At 39.3% G+C, this 26,055-nt stretch overlaps 1 protein-coding gene across 3 annotated transcripts in view; it reads left to right on the top strand.

Annotated features, from left to right (window-relative positions):
- The window catches only part of usp24 (ubiquitin specific peptidase 24), a 119,769-nt gene that overhangs the window by 44,228 nt on the left and 49,486 nt on the right, over nucleotides 1-26,055 (top strand). For 2 of the 3 annotated variants that reach the window (XM_062038943.1, XM_062038945.1), the window contains 15 exons: nucleotides 2,573-2,638; nucleotides 4,802-4,876; nucleotides 6,377-6,535; nucleotides 6,615-6,729; nucleotides 10,615-10,718; nucleotides 10,798-10,905; nucleotides 10,972-11,067; nucleotides 13,252-13,413; nucleotides 15,724-15,810; nucleotides 16,346-16,453; nucleotides 21,204-21,353; nucleotides 21,451-21,582; nucleotides 23,911-24,022; nucleotides 24,094-24,170; nucleotides 24,250-24,390. In XM_062038943.1, coding sequence (XP_061894927.1) covers nucleotides 2,573-2,638; nucleotides 4,802-4,876; nucleotides 6,377-6,535; nucleotides 6,615-6,729; nucleotides 10,615-10,718; nucleotides 10,798-10,905; nucleotides 10,972-11,067; nucleotides 13,252-13,413; nucleotides 15,724-15,810; nucleotides 16,346-16,453; nucleotides 21,204-21,353; nucleotides 21,451-21,582; nucleotides 23,911-24,022; nucleotides 24,094-24,170; nucleotides 24,250-24,390 — 1,692 coding nt within the window. The remainder of the gene's footprint in view (nucleotides 1-2,572; nucleotides 2,639-4,801; nucleotides 4,877-6,376; nucleotides 6,536-6,614; nucleotides 6,730-10,614; nucleotides 10,719-10,797; nucleotides 10,906-10,971; nucleotides 11,068-13,251; nucleotides 13,414-15,723; nucleotides 15,811-16,345; nucleotides 16,454-21,203; nucleotides 21,354-21,450; nucleotides 21,583-23,910; nucleotides 24,023-24,093; nucleotides 24,171-24,249; nucleotides 24,391-26,055) is intronic. The other variant, XM_062038944.1, reaches the window with a different exon arrangement.

Here is a 26,055-nt window from a genome sequence, read left to right as displayed (position 1 = left end):
GTCTGCTGTGAGCGGGAAGTCAAGTGCGGGAGTGAATAGCGAAAGCAGCACGAGTCGACACAGAATAGAATCGAACAAAGAAACTTCATTTTTTTGTCCATTCATTAAGCCGCAGCGATATAACATTGATTGAAAAAAGCAGCCAGGCTCATGTGTGTGGACTAGAGATGTCCGATAACAGCTTTTTTGCCGATATCCGATATTGTCCAACTCTTAATTACCGATTTCGATATCAACCGATACCGATATATACAGTCGTGGAATTAACACATTATTATGCCTAATTTTGTTGTGATGCCCTGCTGGATGCATTAAACAAGGTTTTCCAAAATAAATCAACTCAAGTTATGGAAAAAAATGCCAACATGGCACTGCCATATTTATTATTGAAGTCACAAAGTGCATTATATTTTTTAACATGCCTCAAAACAGCAGCTTGGGAATTTGGGACATGCTCTCCCTGAGAGAGCATGAGGAGGTTGAGGTGGGCGGGTTTGGGAGGGGCGGGATTTCGGGAGGTAGCGGGGGTGTATATTGTAGCGTCCCGGAAGAGTTAGTGCTGCAAGGGGTTCTGGGTATTTGTTCTGTTGTTTATGATGTGTTACGGTGCGGATGTTCTCCCGAAATGTGTTTGTCATTCTTGTTTGTTGTGGGTTCACAGTGTGCCGCATATTTGTAACAGTGTTAAAGTTGTTTATATCGCCACCCTCAGTGTGGCCTGTATGGCTGTTGACCAAGTATGCCTTGCATTCACTTGTGTGTGTGAAAAGCCGTAGATATTATGTGACTGGGCCGGCACGCAAAGGCAGTGCCTTTAAGGTTTATTGGCACTCTGTACTTCTCCCTACGTCCTTGTACAAAGCAGCGTTTTAAAAAGTCATACATTTTACTCTTTGAAACCGATACCGATAATTTTGAAACCGATACCGATAAATTCCGATATTACATTTTAAAGCATTTATCGGCCGATAATGTCTGCAGTCCGATATTATCGGACATCTCTAGTGTGGACCCTTCCGCTTACATTTAGAATGTATTTGTTTTGAATGCATTAAATAACTTCTGTCCTATTGCTTGTATTCCGACACGTGACTTCTTCCCAGAAGTGAAAACCAGTGGTGGTCAACGAAGCTAAGATGGCTGTTGTACAGCAAGCTGCGCGCAAACTAAATGAGGCTTAAATCTTCCTGCAAAAAGCAGATACCAGCAAAAAATCTAACCATGCAATGGAGTAGAGCCCTATACTTTATCAAAAAAAATTATTTGTGAGGGATATCAAGGATTATACGTCGCTCACGTTTTTAGACGTATCGAACTATTGTGCTCCAGAATACCAAAATGAATAGAACAGGGGTGTCCAAACTTTTTCCACTGAGGGCCGCACACGGGAAAATTAAAGCATGCGGGGGCCAATTTGATATTTTTCATTTTCAAAACCATAACAAAATATATGGATTTTTTATTTTTTTTAAATTTTTTTTACCTTTAGGGCTCCCGGGGACCATAAAAGGTCTCAATTATTAAAATGTTAAAATTTGTTAAAAAAAAGTTAAATTATTTTTTTTAAATTTATTTAACGCTTACAGTAAATCTCTTCAGTATATCAACTTCAGGTTGATATTAAGTTTTAAAAAAAAGAAGCCTTTCCTGTCAAAGACAACTTTGTTTTTTATAATAAAACTGAAATATGCAGTATTTCCCCCACTGCCAAAAACATTCAGAAAGCAATGTTTGATGTGAAGTAATTAGAGCCTTAAAAAGATCAATAATGCAGGACACCATTGATTTTAATTTATTATTATTTTTGAGTAATCACAGTGAAAAGATTAATAAAATCCCATTAAATATATTTGGGATCCAAAAGGTGCCCCACTCATAAAGTGATACATTTTTATTAGTTGTTTTTACTTTCAACACTTAAGTTACGAGATCAACTTCAGATATATCTGTCGATTTTACGTTTGAACTATTATTTTGGTTTTTTTATGCTCTTTTGTCAAAGAAAACGTTGATATTTGAATATGGCAACCACACAATATATGCAATATTTTCCACATAAAACATTTTAAAGTGAAATATTTTAAATAATTGGAGCCTTGAATAGGTCAATAATTCATTATAACATTGATTTTTTTTTTGATTTTTTTTTTTTGAGCAATGGCAAAAAAATAAAGATAGACAAAAGAAAAAAAACAGCCCGCATGGCAGCTTTGTGTCAACGTTGCAACTTTTTCTAGTTAGATTTCACCTCATTCCACATTTTTCTATGTTGTTTTTTATTTTTGCAATAGCATTTCGAGAATGAGTGGCGGGCCGGTAAACAATTAGCTGCAGGCCGCAAATGGCCCCCGGGCCGCACTTTGGACACCCCTGGAATAGAAGAATGTTGTTGAAAAAGGGAAAAGGGGATATTTAGCCCTCTACCCCAAAAACGTGTGCAGCATTTTACTCTTGTCATATTGGGGCCTCAAAAAAACTGACTCTAAAGTTTGGAAAAACCCTTTTTTGAACTAAATTAGAAAGTAATAGATAGAAGTTTTGTTTGTCACATCTGATCTTTTCTGTTCCACAGTGTATTTCCGCTCTGGTCCAGCCTCTGGGTGTTTGTGCCGAATACCTCAACTCTAGCCTTGTCCAGGTGAGTTATGTCCAAATATCTCATGTACCGCTACTACTTGTACTGGAGTTATCACCTATGATCTAATTAACACATCTATTTAGTCTCCGACAGTCACTCATTGCATGGTTTACGAAAACAAACGCTACAGGGCACTTTTTAAATTTTTTAGGGACCAAAAACCTTATCATTAAGTCAATAGCTGTTACTTTAGGCCACATGTGTCAAACTCAAGGCCCAGGGGCCAGAATTGGCCCGCCACATCAATTGATGTGGCCCGCAAAAGTCGAGTACATCATCTTTTTTTTTAATAAATGTTTTCCTTCTTTCTGTTTTGACTGAAAACATACTTGTACTGCATGCAATTGCATATATATTAAACTTCAATATTATCTAATAATGTAAGAAATATTACATTTTATTGAGTAATTTAATTAAATGTTTATGAATTTAGAAAGGGAAAGTACTTCAATCAATCCAATCCACTTTATTTATATAGCACATTTACACAACAAGAATGTTTCCAAAGTGCTGCACAGCCATGTTAAAAACAATATTAAAAACAATATTATGCTACACCAATGACTGAATAAAAACAAAGAATAAATGAATAGAAAACCAATACAGAGACAATATAAAAAATAAATATGATTAAAAAGGATTTTAAAGGGTAAAACCAATTAAAACAGTAAAATAGACATCAAAATGTATAAAAAACACACAGGACAACAGAGGACAGAAGACCACTCAACTCACGTAGTGTTAAAAGCCAAAGAATAAAAGTGGGTCTTAAGACGAGACTTAAAACACTCCACTGTGGAAGCAGTTTGAACATGGAGGGGCAGAGTGTTTAGGGCCGACCACAGAGAAGGCCCTGTCTCCCCTGGTTTTAAGTCTCGTCCTGAGCACCACGAGCTGGAGCTGGCTCTCGGACCTCAGAGCGAGCGCAGGAGTGTAAATTTGGATGAGGTCCGAGATATACTGAGGTGCCAGTCCATGTAAAGCTTTAAAAACAAACAGCAAGGATTTAAAATCAATTCTAAAATGAACAGGGAGCCAGTGCAAACTCCGAAGAATTGGGGTTATATGCTGGCGTTTCCTGGCCCCTGTTAAAAGTCGTGCTGCCGCGTTCTGGACTAACTGCAACCGGGAGAGAGCTTTTTGGCTAATGCCAGCATAAAGTGCATTGCAGTAGTCCAGGCGACTTGAAATAAAAGCATGCACGACTTGTTCAAAAAGGTTAAAAGATAAAAATGGTTTTACTTTTGCTAAAAGACGAAGATGATAAAAACACGATTTTAAAACGCCATTGACTTGTTTGTCAAATTTAAAATCGCTGTCTATAGTGACGCCAAGGCTGGTGACTTTGGGACGCACATCATTTTGCAATGGTCCCAAGTCAGTGAGGGCCGGACCAAAAACTGAAATTTCCGTTTTTCCCTCATTCATTATTAAAACATTCTGGGCTAACCAAGCCTTGACATCACATAGACAGTTGAGAGGGGATGTCAGGGGGCCGTGGCCTTTTGAAATTGTCATATAAATTTGGCAGTAATCTGCATAAAAGTGATAAGACACTCCATGTTTCTTAAAAATCTCTCCAAGAGGGAGAATGTACAAGGAAAACAGGATGGGGCCTAGAATGGATCCCTGGGGGACACCACAGTAAAGCGGAGCAGAAGAAGAGGTGGCGTCCCCCAGCCTGACAGAGAAGGACCTCTTAAGGATACTTATCAATGAAGCTGTAATAATAATGTTGTTACTGTAATGTTAGTTAAATTGGTATGAACTTAGGTTTGAATTGTAAATTGTTATTCACCATGAAACAACAGCAACCGTATATATGAAAAAATGGCCTCTCAGTCGGCAGAATTTTAACGTTCGAAACACAGTGGTACCATTTTTACATTTATAGAAAAACACTGTAAATTCTATGGCAAAATAATGGCACCTGAGCTGCCTGTCTACAGAGAACGTAAAAAAACGCAAAGTGCATCATTTTTTTTAACATGCCTCAAAACAGCAGCTTGGAATTTATGACATGCTCTCCCTGAGAGAGCATGAGGAGGTTGAGGTGGTTGGGGGGGGGGGTGTATATACAGACACTATTTATTTGCTATTGCAATGTGCATTTTCTCCTCCCACAAAGATAAACAAAGCACCGCATTGTTCTCTTTGTTCTAGCCTATGCTTGATCCAGTTATCCATAAGATGATCACATATGTACAGAACCTGGAGGAAAAGGACCTTAAAGACAAGGTAAGGTTTTGTGTGTTTTGCAACTTTTATGTGATTCTCGCTATTGATATTGTAGAGGCGAGGCCGCACACGATGGTCTGTTTTTCAATTTGTAGATCACCTCATACCGGTATTAGTATATTAGTATAGTACCGCGATACTAATGAATCATATTCGGTACTATACTGCCTCTAAAAGGTACCGGTCCGCCGATACTAATGAATTATTTTCGGTACTATACTGCCTCTAAAAGGTACCGGTCCCCCGATACTAATGAATCAAATTCGGTACTATACTGCCTCTAAAAAGTCATGGAGACAAATCAAGTACGTTTATGTCAAGCATCGACCATCAACCATTTAAGACGAGTGATTGCTATACATGCTTCACTACACACCTCAGTGAAATGTAGTCATGATATTGGATGTATTAAAAGTTGTCTATCGTTGACAATTTCAAGACAAGATTTTATCATGTCCTATAATCAACCATTAAGACATCCATCTTGACTTTAAACACACTAATCACATGTGAATGAAGTGCATACTTACTCAACAGCCATGTCACACTAAGGGTGGCCGTATGAACAACACCAAAACTGTCATAAATATATGCCATATAGTGAAACAACAATGACAAACACATTTTGGGAGAATATTTGCACCGCAACACAACATAAACACTACAGAAAAAATTTCCAGAATTCCCTGCAGCACCAACTCTTCCGGGACGCTACAATTTAAACAAACGCCATCGGTGGATCTACACCTAACGTCCACTGTAATGATACCAAGTACAGGAGCGTATATAGTTGATACTACTATGATTACGTCGATATTTTTGGCATCACAACATATTCTTTCGGTTTTTAAAAAATATATATTATGTTTATAAACTCAGGAAATACATCCCTGGACACATGTATGATCCTGTAACTACTTGGTATCAGATTGATACCTAAATTTGTGGTATCATCCAAAAATAATGTAAAGTATCAAACAACAGAAGAATAAGTGATTATTACATTTTATCAGAAGTTGAAACAGAAAGTAAGCAGATATTAACAGTAAATGGACAAGTGGATTAATAATTCATTTCCTACCACTTGTCCTTAATAATTTTGACAAAATATTAGAATGGAAAATGACACAATATGTTACTGCATATGTCAGCAGCTAAATCAGGAGCCTTTGTTTGTTTACTTACTACTAAAAGACAAGTTGTCTTGTATGTTCACTATTTTATTTAAGGACAAACTTGCAATAAGAAACATATGTTTAATGTACCCTAAGTAATTTTTTGTTCAAATAAAGCCAACAATGCAATTTTTTGTGGTCCCCTTTATTTAGAAAAGTACCGAAAAGTATAAAAATACATTTTGGTACCGTTACCAAAATATTGGTATCAGGACAACACTATCACCTCCTGTGGCCCTTTTAGGTTTTTCTGCTTAGGTTTTCTACTCCAGTGAAACAAAGGATAAAGGAATCCTATTCTGTCATTTTGTTTTTTAAACCGTAGCGGCTGGTGAGCATTCCAGACCTCCTGTCGGCCATCAAGCTGCTGTGCATGAAGTTCCAGAGGGACATGGTCGCGGTGGTGGACGACCTGCGGCTGGACACGCTGCTGCGCATGCTTAAAACCCCCCATTTCTCCACCAAGATGAACTCCCTCAAAGAGGCCAGCCCCCAGACTCGCACATTTCTCCCCACTTTTGGTGACTTTTTCCAGTTTTTGACCCTGTCTATTTGTCTTGCAGGTGACAAAGTTGATAGAGGAGAGCACGGTGGCAAAGACTGTAAAGAACGCTATAGACACAGATAAACTGCTGGATTGGCTTGTGGAGAACTCTGTCCTGTCAATAGCACTGGAGGGTAAGAAGTACAAGAATAAACATCCATTGATTTAATTCAGGGGTGTCCAAACTACGGCCCACCGACGTCTTTCAATTTGGCCCGCGAAATGTCTAGGGTTATATAAGGAATCTTGCTCGCAGGGAGATTGCATTCATTTTAAAATACTGCATTTGATGCTGCCATTTATAATGGGGACGTCGTGGCTCGATTGGTAGAGCGGCTGTGCTAGCAAACGGTGGGTTCCTGGTCACGTCCGTTGTGTCCTTGAGCAAGACACGTCACCTTTGCTCCTGATGGGTTGTTGTATGGCAGCTGCCACCATCAGTGTGTGAATGGGTGAATGTGGAAATGGTGTCAAAGCGCTTCGAGTACCTTGAAAGTAGAAAAACACTATACAAGTATAACCAATTTATCATATACCAATACGAGTAATACAGGTCAATGACCTTTATGCTCTGAACAGACCTATGATAAGCATTATTTTATATGACCCAATGCAAACAACCTTCCCTAGTCATGGTGCAAAAAATAAATACATCCAAAATGTGAACAGTCATGGTCACACATAGCACAACCTGCCTTTTTGGATTTTATATAAAATATCAAAATTACACCCATTTAAATCCATTACAAAGCATGATGTTAAAATGCAAAAGACTTCACACTTATCCATGTTTGGTGCATTTTAGCTGCTTGATATTTCTGATTGATTACAAAACTTTAAGGAGGTCGTCATAGAAGTAAACAAGAGTCTTAATATCCAATTATATTAATTATTAATTAAATATCCATTGTGTTATAATATGTACATATATATGTTTAGGCTCCACATCATAACATGCATCGTTTGAGATCATGTATTATACTTATTGTATTGCAAAGACTTACAATATGTTAGGGATTTAACCATTTGAAAATTTAATATTACCGTTATTGTGACCAAAATGATCATGGTTATCATTATTTTCATTAAATTGTTGATTGTGCTCAAAAAGTATTTATACACACACTAGAATATTTTAAGCAAGCCTTATTAAAAAAATTAAAATAAATCAATAAATAGTCACCCAAAATATTTCTTCATAATTACCATTCTGTCTTAAGAGCGCACAGCCTGGAGGTTAAATCTGCACAATTGAATAGCTTAGTCGCTAGCAATGTGTTTATACAAGTTTAGATTGTGGTATGACGTTTGTAATGGGGAAACGCATTAAGTACCACTGATAGTCTCTCACACACACACACACTAGGTGGTGAAATTTCTCTCTGCGTTTGACCCATCCCCTTGTTCCACCCCCTGGGAGGTGAGGGGAGCAGTGAGCAGCAGCGGTGGCCGCGCTCGGGGAAAGTCGCTTGGATTCTTGTTAGCCTTTAAGCTAGCTAGCAATGAGTGCACTCTCATGCGCTAGTCGCCACCTGCCAGCTAACAATAGCTAACTAGAAGCTGCTAGTTAGATATTTTTGCACGAGCTTCATTCTAAATGAGCAATATCACCAGCCTGTAAGTGCATTGAATTACGGTTATCAATCACGGTTATTTGACGAATATAATTGGACACGGTAATACGAACTGTTGGGAGTTTTACCACTGTTTATCATTAATAACCGGTAAGTCTTACATCCCTATAAGATGTATTGCCAATTTTGTGTTGAATATTTTAACCATTTCATGATTATTTTGCATACTGATATAAAAAAAACTATTTTAAATTTACAGTATTAAATATATTTTTTATTAAATATTAAAAGTGTAAAATATTTGTATGACCTTATTAAATGGGCAGTTTGCAACATTTACACAGATACCAACAGGTAGCTAGCTTTCCAATGTATTTTAAGCAACCTCTAAAGCAGGGGTCACCAACCTTTTTGAAAGCAAGAGCTACTTCTTGGGTAGTGATTAATGCGAAGGGCTACCAGTTTGATACACACTTAAATAAATTGCCAGAAATAGCCAATTTGCTCAATTTACCTTTAACTCTATGTTATTATTAATAATTAATTATATTTACACTTAATTGAACGGTTTAAAAGAGAAGAAAACACGAAAAAAATTACAATTAAATTTTGAAACATAGTTTATCTTCAATTTCGACTCTTTAAAATTCAAAATTCAACCGAAAAAAAGAAGAGAAAAACTTAAAAAAATAATTTATGGAACATCATTAGTAATTTTTCCTGATTAAGATTAATTTTAGAATTTTGATGACATGTTTTAAAAAGGTTAAAATCCAATCTACACTTTGTTAGAATATATAGCAAATTGGACCAAGCTATATTTCTAACAAAGACAAATGACTATTTTTTTCTAGATTTTCCAGAACAAAAGTTTTAAAAAAAATTCAAAAGACTTTGAAATAAGATTTAAATTTGATTCTACAGATTTTCTGGATTTGCCAGAATAATTTTTTTGAATTTTAATCATAATAAGTTTGAAGAAATATTTCACAAATATTCTTCGTCAGAAAAATAGAAGCTAAAATGAAGAATTAAATTAAAATCTATTTATTATTCTTTACAATAACATTTTTTTTTTTACTTGAACATTGATTTAAATTGTCAGGAAAGAAAAGGAAGGAATTTAAAAGGTAAAAAGGTATATGTGTTTAAAAATCCTAAAATCATTTTTAAGGTTGTATTTTTTCTCTAAAATTGTCTTTCTGAAAGTTATAAGAAGCAAAGTAAAAAAATGAATGAATTTATTTAAACAAGTGAAGACCAAGTCTTTAAAATATTTTCTTGGATTTTCAAATTCTATTTGAGTTTTGTCTCTCTTAGAATTAAAAATGTCGGGCAAAGCGAGACCAGCTTGCTAGTAAATAAATAAAATTTAAAAAATAGAGGCAGCTCACTGGTAAGTGCTGCTATTTTAGCTATTTTTAGAACAGGCCGGCGGGCTACTCATCTGGTCCTTACGGGCTACCTGGTGCCCGCGGGCACCGCGTTGGTGACCCCTGCTCTAAAGGCTCAGTGGCCACATACGTGGACAGCACCTTTTAGCTCTTATTTCCAAAGTTGTGTACACTACTGAATTGGGGTCTTATGGCCGCTTATGTGGACACTTATACTGCCATCTGGTGGTGTCAGAAGAGTATAACATACAATGGAATTTGGAAAAAAAAGCGTAAAAATAAGACTTAGCATGTCACTAAACATGAAGTACACGTTTGTGTACTTATGGACTAAGTACATCATATCAAAAGATGATTCTTAGTTTTTATTCTAATTAGGGTTCGATAAGCCCAAATAACAAAGAGAAATAAAAAAAAAGCATGTAAAAAACCAGCTTGGGCCTTAAGAGGTTGAATCTCTCCCAGGATGTATTGAAGTAACTACGAACATAGGTAACACGTGCATGCACATTAGCTTTGGGTGTTGTTGGCTAATAATAGCGATTTGGATAGTTGGCGTTCGCTATCATTGAATGTATATTCTATCATAACAATAACAGGACTGCTAATTGTTCGTCGCTTCTCTTGGACTGCTTTTGTGTGCATGCGCTTCCTGCGCACACGTGTGGGCAAGACGGGGTCAGTCGCCATAAAAACCCTTTAATTTTATTCGGGTCGTAAAAAATTTTATTCCATGAATTTAGTAAATGTGAAAAATGTAGATAGCGGTTAAACCACTGACCTTTAACTACTTAAGAGGGTTAAATCATTAGACCTTAAAATGAGAAAGTGCAGTTCTGCACTGTCCTTAATTAGCATTATTACATAATTTGGCAGTATTATCTTTGTAAAGGCAGAATGTTATGATATAGCCCTTGTTTAATGTACTGAATCGGACTAAATGTGTGTCGAATGTAGTGTCCAGTAGTGCATGTGTATTCCCTCTATATCCAGTCGGAAACACTTTGACTAATGAGAAGGTGTATAAAGGTTTATAATAAATATTTTCCAGGTAACATTGACCAGGCTCAGTACTGTGAGAGAATTAAGGGCATCATTGAGCTGCTGGGAAGTAAACTCTCCCTGGACGAACTCTCCAAAATCTGGAGGATACAGGTTAGCCCCAACTCCCGTTTTTCCTCCACTCCAAGTGGACAAATGTCTGACCCTTAATTCGTATGTTTGGTTATTCCAGGCAGGCCAGTCGTCAACCGTGATCGAAAACATTCACACCATCATCGCCGCAGCTGCCGTCAAGTTCAGTTTCGATCAGCTCACCCACCTGTTTGTGCTCATTCAGAAGGTGGGCGAAACATTGCCGCTAAAAGCATTGTTCTTCTTTAAAAAAAAACGTGTGACTGTCATCCAGAGCTGGGAGGTGGAGAGTGACCGCGTCAGGCAGAAGCTGCTCAGTCTCATCGGGAGGATCGGCAGGGAGGCTCGCTCCGAGGCCACCACGGGCAAGGTGAGTTGGACATCGGTCTTTTCGTCACGGAAGCAGACAAAATCCATCGTATTGGAACCTCTTTGCCCGAAGAAGAGTTGGGATGTGCGGATCGATGCCGCCGATACCTGATATTTCTGCTCTAATATCAAAATATCGATACTTTTGATACTTTAGTTATTTGAGGTAATGTGTATCATTAACAGGAACAAAGTGTAAAAAAATACTGTATTTTTCGGACCATAGGGTGCACCGGATTATAAGGCGCACTGCCGATGAGCGGGTCTACTCAGGTCTTTTTTCATTTAAAAGTATGATTAGCATGATTCGGATTTGAGCGAAATATTCGTACAAAAAATATGTCAAAATTTTCTTACACGTTCTCGGTTTCAGTACAATTAAAGGCCTACTGAAATGGAATTTTTTTTATTTAAACGGGAATAGCAGATCCATTCTATGTGTCATACTTGATCATTTCGCGATATTGCCATATTTTTGCTGATTTAGTATAGAACAATGACGATAAAGTTCGCAACTTTTGGTCGCTGATAAAAAAAAAAGCCTTGCCTATACCGGAAGTAGCGTGACGTCACAGGAGGAAGGATTCCTCACAATTCCCCGTTGTTTACAATGGAGCGAGAGAGATTCGGACCGAGAAAGCGACGATTACCCCATTAATTTGAGCGAGGATGAAAGATTCGTGGATGAGGAACGTTAGAGTGAAGGACTAGAGTGTAGTGCAGGGTGTATCTTTTTTCGCTCTGACCGTAACTTAGGTACAAGGGTTCATTGGATTCCACACTTTCTCCTTTTTCTATTGTGGATCACGGATTTGTATTTTAAACCACCTCGGATAGTATATCCTCTTGAAAATGAGAGTCGAGCACGCGAATTGGACATTCACAGTGACTTTTATCTCCACGACAATACATCGGTGAAGCTCTTTAGCTACAGAGCTAACGTGATAGCATCAGGCTCAAATGCGGATAGAAACAAAATTTTAAAAAACCCTGACTGGAAGGATAGACAGAAGATTAACAATACTATTAAACCATGAACATGTAAATACACGGTTAATAATTTCCAGCTTGGCGAAGCTTAACTATTGAAGCTAACTACGGAGCGGCGGCGGGCGTTGTAGCTTTCGATGACACCCCGGCCGCCATCAGAGTCGGCAAGAAACATATATTTCCCCAAAGTTACGTACGTGACATGCACATAGCGACACGCACGTACGAGCAAGCGATCAAATGTTTGGAAGCCAAAGCTGTACTCACGGTAGTGCGTCTTCTATCCAACTCAAACACAACACAACCTCCTGATTGTGTTGCTGTAGTCTGCCGCTAATACACCGATCGCACCTACAACTTTCTTATTTGCAGTCTCCATTGTCCATTAAACAAATTGCAAAAGATTCACCAACACAGATGTCCAGAATACTGTGGAATTGTTCGATGAAAACAGAGCAGTTTGTATGGTGACACATTGGGTACGAATACTTCCGTTGCCGTCGTGACGTCACGCGCATACGTCATCATACATAGACGTTTCCAACCGGAAGTTTAGCGGGAAATTTAAAATTGCACTTTATAAGTTAACCCGGCCGTATTGGCATGTGTTGCAATGTTAAGATTTCATCATTGATATATAAACTATCAGACTGCGTGGTCGGTAGTAGTGGCTTTCAGTAGGCCTTTAAACACACATTGGTGATTCAGTCTGTGTTTATTTTTTTTCATGAATATGGCAGCAAATTAACCCAAAGCATACAGTAGCAAACAGTAAAATTCCAAATAAAGGCAAAGGTAGCCTGAGAATCCATGTTTCCAGAGTGTCACTGAATGCACCACACTGCTACGCATGTCAAGAGTCTTCAATACTAAATGTTCATACCAATGATTCTCTATAAAAAGTGTTTTGTTTTATATATATTTGGGTGCCTGAATGAATTCATTAGCTTTACTAGGAAAAATGGTTTCGGATTTTATACATTTGGGTTTTAAAGGACCCTTTGGATTATTTGCGAAAACCGAGGTACCACTGTATTTCTTGACTGCTCGCTGTACCGAGGACAGGTGATGTACAGTCTGGTCTTGCGCAATATGGTGGCGTCGCACGTGAAGTCACGTTCGACAGCGGTCAAGCTACTGAGTTTTATGCGACGGCCGGAAATTCCGTGTGTAAACATGCTCGTCGTGTGTTCAGGTCCTGGAGGTTCTGTGGGAGCTGGCGCACCTCCCCTCCCTGCCCACCAGTCTAGTTCAGCAGGCCCTGGAGGAGCACCTGGGGATCCTGAGCGACGCCTACGCCGTCAAGGAGACTGTGAAGCGCAACTACATCATTAAATGTATCGAGGATATCAAGAAGGTGGGTGGGGTGGCGCGTGTTGTTTGTTTTGCTGCTCAAGTAGACACTTTTATTGTTATTCTTTTATGGATGTAAACTGGATGAGGCAGCTCAAAGTTCAAACAGGTTCAATGGGTTTAAAGCTAATATTGCATTTCTTCACCTGCTCGCGACCACCTTCACGTAATGCTAGCGTGTCTTTGCTAACTGCATGTGGAGTTCGTTCGTGGTGTGATGTGTAAAAGGCTCAGGCCATTGACACTGATGTTTGTTTTTTTGCAACCCAAAAATGCTAACAATTCCAATAGTAGTCTTCAATATTTAGTACAGTCCAAAGGTTGGAACACACCTTTACCTCATTCAATGCCTTTTGTTTATTTTTATGACTATTTACATTGTAGATTGTCACTGAAGGCATCAAAACTATGAATGAACACATGTGGAGTTATGTACTTAACAAAAAAACATGTTTTTGTAGAGGTTGCCCTCTTGTGGGTTCCCCTGATCGCGACAGACCTTGCTGCTAATAAGCATGGCAGGTGATTGGATGATCAGCCCCAGCTGGGTAATCCAATCACCTGCCAGCTGTTCTTCGAGGCCGGTCCTTACACACCCCGCTCTGCGGCAGACCCGCAGACCACACCCCCCTCCACAGTTTTATATTCTAGTTTCTTCAAAATAGCCACCCTTTGTTCTGATTACTGCTTTGCACACTCCTGGCATTCTCTCGATGAGCTTCAAGCGCACCGGCGAAGTGAAAACCATTTCAGGTGACTACCTCTTGAAGCTCATCGAGAGAATGCCAAGAGTGTGCAAAAGGTGGCTATTTTGAAGAAACTACATCGGGAGGAGCCGGATGAGGTGGTTCGGGCATCTGGTTAGGATGTCATCCGAATGCCTCCCTAGGAAGGTGGTTAGGGCACGTCCGACCAGCAGGAGGCCACAGGGAAGACCCAGGACACGTTCTGAAGACTGTCTCCCGGCTGGCCTAGGAACGCCTCTGGATTCACACGGGAGGAGGAGCTGGATGAAGTGGCTTGGGAGAGGGAAGTCTATGCTTCCCTGCTTAGGCTGCTGCCCCCGCGACCCAACCTCGGATAAGCGGAAGAAAATAGATGGATGGTTGGATGGATATAATAAAATTATGTTTTCAGTTATTTCCCCTTTTTTTGTTAAGTGCATAACTCCACATGTGTTCATTCATAGTTTTGATGCCTTCAGTGACAATCTACAATGTAAATAGAATTGAATGAGAAGGTTTGTCCAAACTTTTGGCCTGTACTGTACATTTGGCGTGTGAATGTCGTCTGTCTGTATGTGTTGGTCCTGCAATGAGGTGGTGACTTGTCCAGGGTGTCCCCGAGAGGGACAAGCGGTAGGAAATGGATGGGTTTCCATGCATCAAAGTCGAGATTATGGACCATAAAACAATGTTAATGATATGATGCTGTCTGTTGATTACACATCGGCGACAGCTTTTATCTGCATTTAGTTTTACTTTATACTTTTTACCTAGTTTTATTTGATCTAATTTTAATCTAAAATATTTTATTGTTTACTGTTTGTGTTGTATTGTACAGTTTTAAGCTGTTGGTTTGTCTCGTTTTGTTTTGTCCTGTCTTTTTAAGTGCCACCAAAATGTTGTTGTAGGAATACACTGACAAGTGAAATCTTTAAATCTTTGTGCAACATATTAGTTTGCTGTTGTATTACAGTGAAACCTCCAAAGTTGGACAAAATAATTCCCTGATGCGAGTTGACCTAAGTTGTTTGAATTTAAAACCATTGGAAACGCTGCAAAGTGAAGTAATGATAAAATCAAATAAATAATTAACTTTTTAGGTCACATTTCAACATTTTAACCTTCATAAAATAAAAAATAAAAATCAAGTAAAACTACACACTATTTGAAAAGAAGCACAGCAATAGTGTCATCTAGTGGCTGTTTGCTGGTAAAGTTGCAATTAAAAAATCTTTGCGATATTATATTTAATGTTCTTATTGTACTCGTCAGCCAAGGCATCAGGAAAATCATTGGCTGGTTCTATGGCTATTTCCTCAATGCCCTTTCATCAAATTACACAAAAACAAAAAAACAAAATGCTCACTGAGCTGAAATCTGACAAGGTTTGCTAACGTCACACAACTCTCAACGTCATGATTTATTTGACCGACAAGGTGTGCGTTTCTGGAAAATGTTGTTTGAACTCCAAGTGGTCCAACTTTAGATGTTCCATTGTACCACAGAGGGGTGGGGAGCTTCGATTAACGGACAACTGTGATGATTTTTGGTGTGTGAGCCCCGCCTCGAATAAATTGTGTGCTGTCCAGACTCAGGAGGACGCAAAAGGCAGCGACACTCAAAGTTCATTTCTCACTGGCTCTTGGGGAAAGAGGAAATCTATGTCTGTGGCCAAAGTAAGCGACGATGACTCTTTTTTTCCCCCTCACAATCCCATCGACTTTCTTCTGTTTCCGCTTCAATCGCAGAGGAGGGTGGGGGCTGCTTTCACTGGTCACGGGTTGATAATTTCACCCTTGATTGCAACATGGGCGGAGTCCACCGGGTGTATGTTAATCTTGGTTATTGGCGGTGTTGATTTCTGATTTGGATGAGATACTCACCTACCTGCTGGATGAGTGGGGAGCTTTTTTTGGTGGGAGCGCTCGCACGTTTGCAAAGAGGAAGCCCATCAAAGCCACAGCAAATTTAGTATTTTTTTTTTAAATTTTTGCATATATTTGACATGTTTGCATCCCTGGCTACTATTGTCTTCCTCACACCTGCCTCACTACACAAATGCAACCTCTGTGATGGCGACCCAAGCATAATCGTAACAATATGCCATCACGGTCTTGTGTTTTTGTAGTTAGTGCTCTTTTGCTTACTATTTGGCAGCTGTCCTGGTTTAATCATCCAGTGTGTGTGTTTGTGTGTGCATGTAAACAATAGGCTTCCCAGCAGAGCAGTCCCCAGGCGGTGTGGGTGGTACCCGCTCTCCGTCAGCTGCACGAGATCACCCGCTCCTTCATCAAGCAGACCTACCAGAAGCAAGACAAGGTAACACACGCACAAAAAAAGAATAGTACATTTTACTGTTGTACATTGTGCAAATAATAGCACAATTAATAGTACACAACTTGCATCTCTTCACAGGAGTGTATGCTAAAACGGCAGGTGTCGCTATAACATCTTACTGGAGGTTTTAGAAAGCACTAACATTTGTATGCCCGTACAACACTTAAAACCTTTAGCATATACCTATGTGGAATGAAATTATGGAATGGATTAAGCAAATAAATCAAACAAAGCACCAATATGATTCAGTTTAAAGGCCTACTGAAAGCCACTACTACCGACCACGCAGTCTGATAGTTTATATATCAATGATGAAATCTTAACATTGCAACACATGCCAATACGGCCGGGTTAACTTATAAAGTGCAATTTTAAATTTCCCGCTAAACTCCCGCTTGAAAACGTCTATGTATGATGACGTATACGTGTGACGTCAGTAGTTAAACGGAAGTATTCGGATACCATTGTATCCAATACAAAAAAGCTCTGTTTTCATCTCAAAATTCCACAGTATTCTGGACATCTGTGTTGGTGAATCTTTTGCAATTTGTTTAATGAACAATGAAGACAGCAAAGAAGACAGTTGTAGGTGGGATCGGTGTATTAGCGGCTGGCTGCAGCAACACAACCAGGAGGACTTAGACTTGGATAGCAGACGCGCTATCCAACGCTAGCCGCCGACCGCACGGATGATCGGGTGAAGTCCTTCGTCCTTCCGTCGATCGCTGGAACGCAGGTGAGCACAGGTGTTGATGAGCAGATGAGGACTGGCTGGCGTAGGTGGAGCGCTAATGTTTTTATCATAGCTCTGTGAGGTCCCGTTGCTAAGTTAGCTTCAATGGCGTCGTTAGCAACAGCGTTGTTAAGCTTCACCAAGCTGGAAAGCATTAACCGTGTATTTACATGTCCATGGTTTAATAGTATTGTTGATTTTCTGTCTATCCTTCCAGTCAGGGGTTTATTTATTTTGTTTCTATCTGCATTTAAGCATGATGCTATCACGTTAGCTCTGTAGTTAAAGTGCTTTGCCGATGTATTGTCGTGGAGATAAAAGTCACTGTGAATGTCCATTTCGCGTTCTCGACTCTCATTTTCAAGAGGATATAGTATATGAGGTGGTTTAAAATACAAATCCGGGATCCACAATATTAAAAGGAGAAAGTTTGGAATCCAATGAACCCTTGTACCTAAGTTACGGTCAGAGCGAAAAAAGATACGTCCTGCACTGCACTCTAGTCCTTCACTCTCACGTTCCTCATCCACGAATCTTTCATCCTGGCTCAAATTAATGGGGTAATCGTCGCTTTCTCGGTCCGAATCACTCGCGCTACATTGTAAACAATGGGGAAATGTGAAGAGCCCTTCAGCCTGTGACGTCACGCTACTTCCGGTATAGGCAAGGCTTTTTTTTATCAGCGATCAAAAGTTGCGAACTTTATCGTCGATGTTCTCTACTAAATCCTTTCAGCAAAAATATGGCAATATCGCGAAATGATCAAGTATGACACATAGAATGGATCTTCTATACCCGTTTAAATTAAAAAAAAATCATTTCAGTAGGCCTTTAAGAGACTGTTCAAACTACAAGTGTTCACAAAGTACACAGAACAATAATTATGATGAACATTTTGAACCCTTTTTTTTATTTCTTTTTTTTAAGATAAAGATTATTTATGTATTTAATATTTGTTTACTAACTATGGTATATTATTTATTTATTATTTATTCACTGTTCTGTTACAGAGAACAAGGACATGGGATACAATTGCTATGGTATGAAAAGGGGTAGGCTCAGCTTCTTCCTACTCCTTTTCGGACGTGCTGTAATGAAACAACTGGAAATATGTGATGCATTACATTGTATCGTATGCATGTTCCAAATAAACTGGAACTGAACTAAGTATAGAAGGGATCTTTGACTAAAGGCTTTTTTCCAATCAGTCTTTACTAGGGTTGTACTGGTACTAATAAAGTACCGCAGTACTAATGAATTGAAAATGGTACTATATTGCTTCTAAAAAAAAAATACTGATATTTTTTTCTTTCGGACATGACAGCGCGCCGTCGTCACGTTGTGACCTTGCCGGGTTAAACGAGCAGACGCGCATGTTAGGCAACGCACACGCACGGAGCACTTACAAGCAAAAACAGGGTGGAGATAGAAAAAGGAGAATGGACGCTGTAGAGGTTGCTCTCTAGTGGGTTCCTCGGACCACCACACACTGCCACGAGAGCCCGGATTTCAGGATACAACACTGTTTTATTTTCATAAAGATTGCTCGGCTTTTGCTTTCCAGCAAAATGTCTTTTTCAGAGTCCGTGTCTCTCTCTCTTTGGCTCCCATTCCAACTCCAACAACGTGTCTCGTTCCGGCTGCTGCTAATAAAGGCGACAGGTGATTAGATAACAAGGCCCACCTGGGCCATCTACTCACCTGTCGCTGTCTTCGAGGCCGGTCCTTGCACACCCCGTTCCGCGGCAGACCCGCAGGCCACGCCCCCCTCCACAGACGCATTTTGGGTTAAAAAACGAACAATGAAGTTGATGCTATAAATGCGGTAGCGCCGCCTCTGCAAGAGGTGCTTAGCTCTTGCTCTTGTTAGCTAGCTAGCGGTTAATGTCCATTCACAGTTGGTAGTATTTCTAATCCTCGCCGCCATGTCGACAAATAATGTACCTTTCTTACAAGTATCATCCATGCAGGACGAGGAATAGCTAAACATGCTTCCCTACACACCATAGGATGATACAATAGCTCACCTCCAACAAGCAAGCGAGCGATCCTGAATGTAAACAAATGCCATGGGTGGGTTTACACAGACATCGACTAATGAATCATGATACCAAGTACAAGAGCCGTATCTAGTCGATACTACAATGATTACGTCAACATTTTTAACTATCACAAAATCTTTTGTCTTTTTTTAATTATTTATGAACTCATGAAATACGTCCCTGGATACTACTTGGTATTGGATTGATAGCAAAATTTGTAGTATCACCAAAAGCTTATGTAAAATATCAAACAGAAGAGTAAGCGATTATTACATTTTAACAGAAGTGTAGATTAGAGATGTCCAATAATGTCTTTTTTGCCGATATTCCGATATTGTCCAACTCTTAATTACCGATTCCGATATCAACCGATACCGATATATACAGTCGTGGAATTAACACATTATTATGCCTAATTTTGTTGTGATGCCTCGCTGGATGCATGATCAATCAATCAATCAATCAATCAATGTTTATTTATATAGCCCTAAATCACAAGTGTCTCAAAGGGCTGTACAAGCCACAACGACATCCTCGGTACAGAGCCCACATACGGGCAAGGAAAACTCACCCCAGTGGGACGTCAATGTGAATGACTATGAGAAACCTTGGAGAGGACCGCATATGTGGGTAACTCCCCCATTAAACAATGTAACAAGGTTTTCCAAAACAAATCAACTCAAGTTATGGAAAAAAATGCCAACATGGCACTGCCATATTTATTATTGAAGTCACAAAGTGCATAATTTTTTTTAACATGCCTCAAAACAGCAGCTTGGAATTTGGGACATGCTCTCCATGAGAGGGCATGAGGAGGTTGAGGTGGGCGGGGTGAGCGGGGGGTGTATTTTGTAGCGTCCCGGAAGAGTTAGTGCTGCAAAGGGTTCTGGGTATTTGTTCTGTTGTGTTTATGTTGTGTTACGGTGCGGATGTTCTCCCGAAATGTGTTTGTCATTCTTGTTTGGTGTGGGTTCACAGTGTGGCGCATATTTGTAACAGTGCTAAAGTTGTTTATACGGCCACCCTCAGTGTGACCTGTATGGCTGTTGATCAAGTATGCGTTGCATTCACTTGTGTGTGTGAAAAGCCGTAGATATTATGTGACTGGGCCGGCACGCAAAGGCAGTGCCTTTAAGGTTTATTGGCGCTCTGTACTTCTCTACGTCCGTGTACCACTCCGTACAGCGGCGTTTTAAAAAGTCATGCATTTTACTTTTTGAAACCGATACCGATAATTTCCGACATTACATTTTAAAGCATTTATCATCTCTAGTGTAGATAGAACATGTTAAAACCAAGTGAGCAGATATTAACAGTAAATAAACAAGTAGATTAATAATCCATCATATTTTGACAAAATAATGGAATAAATGACACAATATGTTACTGCATACGTCAGCAGACAAATGACGAGCTTTTGTTTGGTTACTTACTACTAAAAGACAAGTTGTCTTGTATGTTCACTATCTTATTTAATGACAAAATTATTCCTTAATTGCAGTGAGCAACATATGTTTAATGTATCATAAGATTTTCTGTTAAAAATAAAGCCAATAATGACATTTTTTGTGGTATCGAAATACATTTTAGTACCGGTAGCAAAATATTGGTATTGGGACAACCCTAGTCCTTGCAAAGAACAGAGCACTCCTGTCTAATAGAGGATATCTGACAAGCATGTTTTTCTTTTCCTCAGTAGATCGTTTAAAGTAGCAGGGCACTCCAATCATATAGATGAGGTCCTTTAATAAATTGTGTTGTGTTGGGTGGTCTCTAAGTATATAGACAACATGGACTACTACACACTTACCCCCGCACTCCACTCCACTCCTTCGCCGCTTCTACTCCCTCGCGGTATGATGGTTTACGGAGCAGCACCCAGATGGCCGCAGCTTCGGACAAAATAACTTGGATACACACACTTTGTGTTTTAACACCACTCTTTGTTTTACATCAGAGCATCATCCAGGACCTGAAGAAGAACTTTGAGATTGTCAAGCTCATCACGGGATCCCTTGTGTGCTGCCATCGACTGGCAATGACGGCAGCGGGAAGCTGTTGTCTGTCAGGCTCCACCATGGTGGACGGGCGATACACCTACCAGGAGGTTCGGCCACGCTTTTGTCATCGTTCAGTTTGAACTATTGTTCTGCTTTATCTACTGTTAATGCAACCGTCTCATATGCTTCTGAATCTATGATCAGTATCTGGACAGCCACCTGCGCTTCCTGGCCTTCTTCCTCCAGGAGGCCAACCTCTACCTGGTCTGGAACAGGGCCAAGGAGCTATGGGAGTGCCTGGTCTCTGGCCCGGATGTTTGTGAACTGGACCGTGAGGTAAGCGGAGAGCTATGCGTATGAATGCAAACCTGTTGCGTTGTTTGTGAGTGTGTCTCTCATGGTGTGAACTTTTCAAGGAACATCTTCACATTCCGGTTGGCTATAATACAAAACCCAAAACCAGTGAAGTTTGCACGTTGTGTAATTCGTAAATAAAAACACAATACAAATCATTTTCAACTTATACTTAATTGAATAGACTGCAAAGACAAGATATTTAATGTTCGAACAGAGAAACTTGTTTTTTTTTTTCAAATAATCATTAACTTAGAATTTAATGGCAGCAACACAACAGTCCATTTTAGATGAGCTCGGGTCTAGCGAAGCCGGCGGCGTTTCTGGGTGTTGTTGATAAATGGCTTTCGCTTTGCATAGTAGAGTTTTAACTTGCACTTACAGATGTAGCGATGAACTGTAGTTACTGACAGTGGTTTTCTGAAGTGTTCCGTAGCCCATGTGGTGATATCCTTTACACACTGATGTCGCTTTTTGATGCAGTACCGCCTGAGGGGTCCAAGGTCACAGGCATTCAATGTTACGTGCAGTAATTTCTCCAGATTCTTTGAACCTTTTGATGATATTACAGACCTTAGATGGTGAAATCCCTAAATTCCTTGAAAAATAGCTTGTTGAGAAATGTTCAACAATTTGCTCACACATTTGTTCACAAAGTGGTGACCCTCGCCCCATCTTTGTTTGTGAATGACTGAGCCTTTCATGGAAGCTGCTTTTATACCCAATCATGGCACCCACCTGTTCCCAATTAGCCTTTTCACCTGTGTGATTTTCCAAATAAGTGTTTGATGAGCATTCCTCAACTTTCTCAGTCTTTTTCGGCACTTGTGCCAGCTTTTTTTAAACATGTTGCAAGCATCAAATTCCAAATGAGCTAATATTTGCAAAAAAAACAACTAAGTTTTCCAGTTGGAACATTAAATATCTTGTCTTTGCAGACTTTTCAATTGAATATAAGTTGAAAATGATTTGCAAATCATTGTATTCTGTTTTTATTTACCATTTACACAACGTGCCAACTTCACTGGTTTTGGGGTTTGTAGTTTGGATTAAGGATGTGCTCATTGATCGGCCACCAATCAGTATTGGCCGATTTTCGTGAAAAAGTATGTGATCGCTATTTCCGCAGATCCTCTCTGGCTGACATTGTTTATTTTTAGTCCCACAGCTGACAAGCGGCTTGAAGCTAATTATGTTTCTCCATACACAGTGTGGAGCCGCTCCCCTAAGCTAATATTAATCATCTCTATTATGGCAAATTAACTGCATTTCTTAGTATCTTCAGTGTCATTATTACCCAGTATTGTTAGTACTGGAGGACCGGTCTAAACATTATACACAGGAGGAAGCTAATTGCTAAGCTAACTGCAAAGCTAGCTTAATTAAAACCTCTAAAGGCTTAGTGGCCACATGCGTTAACAGCAACTTTTAGCTCTTATTTCCATCATTATGTGCAGTACTGAATTGGGGTCTTATGGCCGCTTATGTGGACACTTATACTGCCATCTGGTGGTGTCAGAAGAGTATAACATGCAATGGAATTTGGAAAAAAAAAGTGTAAAAATAAGAATTAGCATGTCACTAAACATGAAGTACACGTTTGTGTACTTATGGACTAAGTACATCAAATCAAAAGATGATTCTTAGTTTTTATTCTAATTAGGGTCCAATAAGCCCAAATAGCAAAGAGAAATAAAAAAAGCATGTAAACAAACAGCTTGGGCCTTGAGAGGTTAAAACAACACCAATAAATCAGTGCTTAGTGAAGTTTAAGAAGTTGAGATTGCACCGCGTTACAGCAGAAGGTAAGCAGCTATTAATTTAATTAGGAAATTAAAATAAAATGATTCAAATAAGTAGTAGGTAGTTTTTGCTTATTTTAGTTATTGTATATTATTGAGTTGACTTTGTTTTTCTCAAACAATAGTATGTAATATGTAAAAAAATTTATTTTGATTTTGTTAAACTGACAATCATCAGTCATCATAGATACATTGAAAAATTGACTGTTAATACATGTGATCAGTTTTGGTATCGGTCGATCTCACTCATGGATGATTGGTATCGGAATCACCAGCATAAAACCCTGATCGGACCATCCCTTGTTTTGATCCTAAGAATAGGCATAAAGCAGAATCTGTACATTCAGTTTTGATGAATTTACAAATGTATTTGTCATATTATGAACGGGCTAAAGAAACTGTAGTCTAACGTTGAGAAAATCCAGTGGGCTACATTGTGGTCATCTACGACCACACATTGCCTTCTTGCATTTTGTGTAATTTGTATTTATTTTTTATTTTTTTACAGATGTGTTTCGAGTGGTTCACCAAAGGCCAGCATGACCTGGAGAGTGACGTCCAGCAGCAGCTCTTCAAGGAGAAGATCCTGAAACTGGAGCCTTATGAAATCACTATGAACGGTTAGACGCGAACTACTTGATCATTGAGTATTGGATTCACCTGCTAACATTGCTAATGCTCGCCCCTCAAGGTTTCAACCTGTTCAAGACCTTCTTTGAGAACGTCAATCTGTGCGATCATAGACTGAAACGCCAAGGAACTCAGCTGGTCCGTCTTTAACATCCTTAGTTCCTCCACGGGACGTTTCCGAAATCCATCCTTAATGTGGTAAACGGTATCATTACAGTGTGTGGAGCGCCTTGACCTGGCGGGGATGGATTTTATCTGGCGCATCGCCATGGAAACCCCTGATGAAGAGATAGCCAATGAAGCAATCCTGCTCATTATCACGTATAGCTACACAAACCTCAATCCCAAGATGAAGAAGGTCAGTATATGTCCATGTTTGTACTTGTTTGCTAGCGGATTTTCCCACGTGTGTTCGAGTCATTCACAGAAACCATTCAAATACTCATAATAATAATAATAAGGGGTGCACGATAAATATAGGGCAGATACACCTCAGGCCCTCCTTTTTTTCTCAAAGGGTACTCACATGCCTGACATTGATAAATCCGCTAAAAATAACTCCAATAAATTTTTTTTAAAAAAACCTTACAATTATGCAAGATTACGTGACTGTGCTCTTAACAAGTTCTCATTTTTTGTGTCGTGCTGTAAACAGCCTGGGTAAAATTTCCACAGAGTTCGCTGTAAACCAGATGTCTCGAACTCAATTTACTTAGGGGCGTCTGGGCCGCACAAATGATTCACGTTTTAACCACGTGACTAAATTTGTTAACTACTTCCACCACCAGCTATTGTAGGCCTCAAGTCATTATAAATGTAAAATGTTATGTTTTTTTGTTTTTTTTAAAGGAAGTTGATTTTTGTGTTGCCTAATGTTTTTGTCGCGCTGTAATTGTTGTGTTGCACCTTTATTAGAGTTGATGTTCTTTGAAGTCGGATTAAAGATTGCAATATATATATATTTAACCCTTGTGTGGTGTTCGGGTCTGTGGGACCCGTTTTCATTTTTTATTAAAAGAAAAATTATACAATTAAGTAATTTTTCAAACAGACTCACTGACTTTGGCTCATTTTCTGTGAAGAAAACATGTATCAGAATACATATTTAATGACCACACACCATACACCCCCCCTACACATTTCTATTACATATAAGATGTCCGGGTCCACTGGACCCGGGCTAATAGAATTGTGGAAATTGATGTTCTGTGTACACACACACACACACACACACACACACACACACACACACACACACAGCAGGCATAGACAGGAGGAGGACAGAGTGTAGGTACACAGAACATCAGAGGGTCAAATGTGCGAGAAAATGAGAGCAGACAGTGTTGACAAACAATATTGCAACCTTGTGTGGGAACCGCAGGTGCAGAAACACAAAAGAAGAATCCCTGTGGGAGGCAGAAACTGGCAGAGAAATTTTCCGTGCAACGTTCATATTGTTGTTACTCAGCCAGCGTTTGTAGGTCTGACTCTCTTCCGTCAGTCTACCCCAGGGCAGCTGTGGCTACAAATGTAGCTTACCACCACCAGGTGTGAATGAATGATGGGTTCCCACTTCTCTGTGAGCGCTTTGAGTATCTAACAATAGAAAAAGCGCGATATAAATCTAATCCATTATTGATGGACCTGTTGCATTTTGTGGCTTTTAATGCCTCACAATCAAACACTTTTACGTTAAAATACTGAACAGATGTTTATTGGGATAAGGTAAACATCTGTTCAGTATTTTAACATAAAAGTGCACTATAGCTATGATGTGATAGCTATGGTGCTTAAATTCTGGAGAACGATTGTAATTCTGCATGTTTTTTACCCCAAGGACTTCTTTATTTTCCTCATTTTAAATCGAAAGAAACACTTTTAAATTTATTATATTGGGTCAGCTGTTGTATATTTACCATCAAACACTTTTATGTTAAAATACTGAACAGATGTTTATTGGGATAAGGTAAACATCTGTTCAGTATTTTTAACATAAAAGTGTTTGATTGTGAGGCATTAAAAG

The sequence above is a fragment of the Entelurus aequoreus genome, linkage group LG27 (assembly GCF_033978785.1).
Source record: "Entelurus aequoreus isolate RoL-2023_Sb linkage group LG27, RoL_Eaeq_v1.1, whole genome shotgun sequence".
Classification (NCBI taxonomy): Eukaryota; Metazoa; Chordata; class Actinopteri; order Syngnathiformes; family Syngnathidae; genus Entelurus; species Entelurus aequoreus.
Note: the sequence above shows the minus strand (reverse complement) of the source record. Positions and strands in the feature narration are given on the sequence as shown.